General features: G+C 37.6%; 1 protein-coding gene across 1 annotated transcript in view; it reads left to right on the forward strand.

Annotated features, from left to right (window-relative positions):
- The window catches only part of LOC126088103 (beta-hexosaminidase subunit beta-like), a 127,607-nt gene extending 124,364 nt beyond the window's left edge, over nucleotides 1-3,243 (forward strand). Inside the window, exon 9 of the mRNA XM_049906199.1 lies at nucleotides 2,446-3,243. Coding sequence (XP_049762156.1) covers nucleotides 2,446-2,634 — 189 coding nt within the window. The 3' untranslated portion in view covers nucleotides 2,635-3,243. The remainder of the gene's footprint in view (nucleotides 1-2,445) is intronic.
- The last annotated feature ends 3,855 nt before the right edge of the window (nucleotides 3,244-7,098 follow it).

A 7,098-nucleotide genomic window follows, 5' to 3' on the forward strand; every position in this document is an offset into this window, starting at 1 on the left:
AGCATCTTCATCCATCTCCACCCTGCTATCCTTTCCTGTCCTTGCCCCACACCCCTGCTGAAGTGTGTGTGTGTGTGTGTGTGTGTGTGTGTGTGTGTGTGTGTGAGAGAGAGAGAGAGAGAGGGGGGGGGAGACAGAGAGACAGAGAGACAGAGAGAGAGAGAGAGAGAGAGAGAGAGAGAGAGAGATCTGCCACTCATTTTCTGCGCTGTGTTGAGCAGAAATCTATTCTGAGCTATAGTTATACCATACGAATGACTGTGATGAGTGCCTGTGCAGTTTCCTATTTATACCATTCTGAGCAAATGGGTAAACCAAAAGAAAGATGGTGAAACCCAGTGCTGGCACAGAGCTTACTCTTTCAAAAGGCTCCAATGATGATGCCAAGGTAAATCCTGCAGCCCAAGACCTTAAGAGTTGGAGGTCACACAAGATAACTTGGCCCTTGAACAGAAACACATTCTTGTTCTCGATGCTGGGCAAATTCACCTTTCTTTTCCAATATGGGCAGGCAGCTCAGTTGCCTATCGCTTACTGAACTGTGCACTTCATGTGTTACAAGCGAAACATGCTCTGTCCAAGCCGTATACACTTCAGGAATGAAGGCGTGCACATGCTGGCTGCACTGCAGTCTGTCTAATAAGATTCTAAAGAAACTATTCAGCAAATAAATAAATAAATAAATAAAATTAAATTGATTCTCATGCATCTCATGGCCTCATTTGTTAGTGTTATAATGTCTGACCACATACTTACTGTGATACTTCTATATTAAACGAAGTACTGTTCAAAACTTGAATACTTTGCAATTGAGTCACTATATATTTTGATTTGTTACATGTTAGACCATATACTGCTGCATGCATAATGGATCTAACGTATTGAATTTTTCTTTAGACTTGAGATGAGATCTAAATTAATTGCTAATCTTGAGAAAATGGATTGTAAATGGTGCACTTTCTTCAGATTGTGTGTGCAAGTGAAATATTCATAACATTCCTTATATCTTATAAAAGGTCCAGAATACCAAAAAGAATTTTAGGCAAATGATAGCATATTTTGCTGTATTGCTAACATGCAAAACTTTCTTACCTACTGCAATATACAAGTAACTACAGATTTTTTTTTCCAGTGAAATAACATGATTATTTTAAGAGCTTTTTATAGATGGTGAAATGAGAATTGGTATTGGTTGGTAATAGTGTAAGTGAAGGAATTGTACTTCTATTTTTATACTGAGCGCAAGCTTCTCATAAGCTGTTGACCTTATTTGTCCTCAATTGTTTGATCAGTATTAGACTTTTTCAGGATTTTTCACAGTTGCAGCTGCATTAGCATATTATCAAGGTGAAATTGTGTAAACCCTACCACGTTTTGGGAAAAGAAGCGAATTTTAACACACCAACAAGAGTGGAAAAAAGATCTGTAAGACAGGTGAAAATAAATTGCTCCTACTGCTGCAATTTCAGTATAATCCCATAGCCATTTTGTTTTTAATAATAAACTATTGACTTGTCTACTTATTGGTTGTAGTGGCATAACATGTTAACGTGGTGGCTTGCAGTCTCGCTAGTTGATGCTCACAAGTTCACGTGATAGGCATTTGTGTGCAGGTTTCAGCTGTGGATCTAAACCTCCCCTACTAAACGGTGCTGAGCACAAGGGAGCTGCTATCACCACTGTTTCTCACTTCCCTACCCCCACCTTCTGCACAGCTGGGACCTCATAATACTGCACACACTCTACCTCTCGTGTGACAGTGTGAGATCATCTCAGACATAAACTCTGTGCCAGTGCCATTATCCAAGATATTGAGGAACAGCTACAACAGTTGTGGGTCAGCTTGCCTCGGACAGGATACAATGGCTTCCACACCCTTCCCAACTGAATCAGTGCTGTCATCCAGGTCAGAAACAGGGGTGGGGTGAGGGGTTGCAATGTCGTACTGATAAGCATGCTGATACTGACAATTTCTTTATAAATTTGACTCAGTTTTGTAGTCAGTGAAATAACATCACATACCCTCTCAACTTGTGATGTTTAGTTTCGCTCTCTCCTCCCTTCTGGATGTTTTAATCTCCTTGTCAGGCCCTATGCACAATACTGTTATCAGATTTACAGTGTATACTACATTAGAAGCAAAGGGAAATTCAGGAAAAGTAAAAATATTAGAATTAAATCTCGAATCATCATATGTATGGCAAGTTGTCATGCTGTGAATGAACCATATTACATGTTCATAAATAATGTCTATCTTTATACTTACCATGAGCTACAAATATATAGGAGAGTACACACAATAGCAAAAAATACATTAGTTCAATAATAGCAGCAAGGATTTTATTATTTAACATTATAATTATATTCAAAAAGATTTCGAATTAGTCAAAGAGAGAAATTTGGTAATTCTTGCTCTCTCTCATTACTCTTTCTTTCACTTAACAGGTAGTAGATGAAAGCAATGTTGAATCGAGGGTATGGCCTCGTGCTGCGGCGGTGGCTGAAAGATTGTGGTCACCGAGGAGTGCTGTAGATACTGATGATGCAGCTTCACGAATTGAAGAGCACTACTGTCGTCTGCGAAGACGTGGTATAAATGCACAACCCCCAAATGGCCCAGGCTATTGTGCATAGATAGTTAATATCAGTTATTACAAAATGTTGTATAGTTTTCACAAACATTATCACGGTACATAACAGTTAATAAGGAGGGCTGTAAATGTAAAGATAAATAACAAAGGGAGAAACAGTTTTCTTCCTTGAACTGGTATTTAATATTGAAATCAGGCTGTGTGCATTTTTGTGTGTGTTTTAGTTTTTAAGTTGTAAATGCTGTACAGTGTTAAATCTCTCACATATTGTGTATTCATTGAGAATATGTATTTAGGCTTGAGCTGCCATTAGATTTGAGAAATTGATGTGTCGGGGAAAAAAAAAAATCTTTAGACTTGCAGTTTTCTTTATGATGTGAAATAAGTTTGTTAGACATTATTATTACTGTTCCTGATAGATGTCCTATGGAACATCATTTGTTTGGTAGATGTGCTAGAATTTTTCATTATTTGTACAGAGTGTGAGAGAGAGAACAAAAATATTGTAAGTATTGTCAGTAATGTACTACATTCTGCATAGATCATTGGCTCATATGGTCACTACTCGCTAGTCATGTTGCAGACATTTGCCATGGTGTCTCAGATGTATTAAAGAAGTAAAGATAAAAATACTGTGTGTTACTGGGGGGGGGGGGGGGGGGGGGGGGGGAGGGAGGGAGGGAGGGAGGGAGAGAGAGAGAGAGAGAGAGAGAGAGAGAGAGAGTGAGTGAGTGATCTCCCCAGTCCCAATGCAGCTGAACCCATCTTTTTATTTTCTACCAGGTAGTATATCAAAGCAATGTTGAATGGAGGGCATGGCCTCGTGCTGTGGTGGTGTATGTTTACTGGTTATAACTGACCCCAGTTTCCTTGTTTCTGTTTGTTACTTGTAAGCCAGCTCTCTTGTCCTATCTTAATATGTAGCTAGTCTTTACTGTCAGTAAGAGAAGGAATTATTTTAAGAAAATAAAAGTGTAAAAGAAGTTCCTTCAGCAAAAACTGAGTTGCTCAATGAAGATTAAATTATTGCTGTAATTGTTGCTGTGTATTTTTGTAATCATGCAGAACTCATTATCTTTTACTCTCTTGTAACACTGTTGGTAATAAAATTTTCATTTTCAATCTGTATCATGAATAGATTCCTTTTGTATGACGACTGATTATTTTCTTAAAATGCTCAAAACATGTGACTGATTTGGTTAACAGTCTGGCTGAAAGAAATATCTTGCAGGTAATTTTCACAGTTGCTTTCTCTATAATTTTTTCCCACAGTTTAATATGACCTAAATAATTAAAGTATTGTGTAAGGTCTGATGATGATGATGATGATGATGATTATTATTATTATTATTATTATTATTATTATTATTATTGGATTTGCAAGATTTAGACTGTAAGCTACATGGTTTCTTAGCTCAGTTCTAAATTTTTCTTGCTATAAAGAGTTTTCAGGACCAAATAAGGACTGGTACTAACAGAACCATTATGCTCCTCAGATGAAATAGTCGCTGTGGCAACTGGCCACGGTCTATAGTGATAAAATTCTTGTACAATATTCATTTTATCACATGCATTATAGTGTGCAGAAATCGATCCTTCTTTTCAGGGAGCTGGTGATGGAACCAATTTATTCAGCATCTCAATGTTTCAGAGTTTCTTCTTAGCTAGGAAACTATGAAGTAATGAGCAGTCATTGTCGTGACTCTTACAGTTTGGCAAAGGTACTTGGAGCTGAGTAAGAAATTTTGATGTTCCTTAGCAGCCACAAGGGCTCATGTACTTGAAAAAATCTTTCATTAATGGTTGAGAAGCTTGCAATCCACCTACTATATCCTACTCATATGTTTAGCTGATGTTCCTTACTGTTTGTGGCACTGAGAGTCATCTGTATGAGATCAAGGTTGATGAAAGCAGTCTTACTTGGCCATTCCAAGTTTACACTACCCAGAAATCAATTTGATGTAGCATTCAGTTTTCATTTGTCCAGTAGAGGAAGTTTGTATGTAGCTTATCACATGTTAATTGTAAAAGTCAGTACCGGTACTAGTTTAGCATGTAACTATGTTTTACTAAATGGTCATATGTGTGAATAGAGCCAACAGAATTTATCTTACAATGGACATTGCAGAATTGGGGGGTTGCTGTGACATGTGATGGCGTAATGAAAATATACAGTAACCTTAAATGCAGCTGAATGCCCTCTCACACATTATGATCAGTGTGGATAACGTAAACATCATTATAAAGGTGTGCCCGCACAATGCCTGTTTTCTGTTCAGCTTTGTGCGCATTTCTGCACGTGTATTTCCTGGAAATCGTGGCCATGAGTAAAGCACATAGCTTCCCCTCTATGGTGCGAATCTTTGTGCTTTTTAGCAGATGACAGGTAGCTGGGGCCCATGTGTGTTTCATTGTGTAATGTGTTGAGGTAATGGCACGAAACAATTTGTGTGCAATAACATCTGTTGACTCCAAAGGAAGCACACTTAAATTTATAGATGATCACAGGCAAAGAAAAGTTGTAAAATGTTATTTTAATAATAATTTGAGATTTGTTGTCCAGAGTATCAAATATTAGATAAAAAGCCTCCAATCATATTAATGTGAAGAAAAAGATGCTATAAGTTTCAAAGTAGGACAACACAGAAGAGTAAGCCAGAAACTTATGAAAACTGTGGATGAATATTCATAATGTGGTGACTTAATAGCACAACTGAGGTACATGAAATCTGAACAAAAAAATGATGGAGTATGTGTATCTCCTCAACAAACTACTAGAAATAGAAAGAGACATTGATGATGCAAAAAAATAAGACATTGGAAACCACAATCCCCATTCTTGTGGATTCTGGCATCATGAAATTTCCAAATCTGTCGAGTAATGAGCGTGAGGATGTTAATATAAATATATTCTTCCATGATTTTTTATGAAAATGAAATGCAAATGAAGCATTGAAAGTTAATTAACCTTCACTTAATGACTAGGAACCTCCCTTAAGTATATCTCAGTTCCAGGGATAATCACTCAAATCCTTTGTTTTTAAATGCAAAATAATTCAAACTAGTATATACATCACCAGTTACTAGCTTACAGAATGTTATTACCAGTCTTATTGCTGCATTTTCTTAAGCAGAAAATCTGAAGTCTCGCTGTGACCTCCTCCTGAAATTTGCAAACAAAACATTGTCGTCACTTCATATTCCTTGTACCTCTGTTATTTAGATACTTCCTTACCTGCAGTTGCTTTTGCATATCTGTCATATTTTCACCACAATAAATGCAGCACTAGCTCCAAGCAGAGAAGGGATTCCACAGCAGACTGCTTGCGTAGTGAAGCAGCATATGGACACAAGAATGCCCATGTGTACATGTTATCTTTCCACAAACTTTTGTGCATGCCCTTTTACTCCTGTACATCTGCAGTTGTGTGTCATGTAAGAGGCATAGCTCAAGTGACTGATCACAGTTCCATACAGAACCCATCTGGTTGTTTTCTGTCATGATATGCACACTGATTCAACAATAAGTGTTTGAGCTCTTTGAATCATCTCGTCTTTGTCATTCTTATCATTTTGTGCTCAGAGCACAGCATGATGTTACCCCAAGCTCCATTTTCAAATTAGTGACACCAAAAGTTTGTCCTTCAGAGATTTCTGGCTACATCCAATGCTCAACATTGTAAATGCAAATAATAAGCAGAAGAACCACATACACTTTGTCAAACTTCACCATTAGTGCAGTGTATAATATATTTTTAAAACAGTATTGCATTCTCTTCTTTGCCATGTAGTCCAGTATTCTTTAATATTGCTTTTTACCTTCAGCTGTGGGTGTCTTTTTCAGGAGTTTCTCATGTGTTGAAACTGCTGACATGATAATCATCACGCATGTTCTCTAGTGTTTTGTCATCAAACTCTGTGATGAGACTTTTGGCTTCAAATTTCTTATCAGGAGAAGGTTGGAATTCACTTACACTGCTTCCATCACCTCTTCCTGAACTGGCCATATCACTACCATTTGCGGTGAGGTGTTTGTCATTTTCATAACAAGCATCATAATTATGTGTTAGTGTTACAACAGTGTCCATTTCTATCTGGTGATAATATTTTTGCACTGTAATAGATACCAGAAAACATGTGAATGATAAGTCTTTTACACCAATATGACCTTCGGGGAAGATCAGTTTGGATTCTGCAGAAATATTGGAACACGTGAGGCAATACTGACCTTACGACTTATCTTAGAAGAAAGATTAAGGAAAGGCAAACCTACGTTTCTAGCATTTGTAGACTTAGAGAAAGCTTTTGACAATGTTGATTGGAATACTCTCTTCCAAATTCTAAAGGTGGCAGGGGTAAAATACGGGGAGCGAAAGGCTATTTACAATTTGTACAGAAACCAGATGGCAGTTATAGAGTGGAGGGACATGAAAGGGAAGCAGTGGTTGGGAAGGGAGTGAGACAGGGTTGTAGCCTCTCCCCAATGTTAGTCAATCTGTATATTGAG

This window comes from Schistocerca cancellata, chromosome 6, assembly GCF_023864275.1.
Source record: "Schistocerca cancellata isolate TAMUIC-IGC-003103 chromosome 6, iqSchCanc2.1, whole genome shotgun sequence".
Lineage (NCBI taxonomy): Eukaryota > Metazoa > Arthropoda > Insecta > Orthoptera > Acrididae > Schistocerca > Schistocerca cancellata.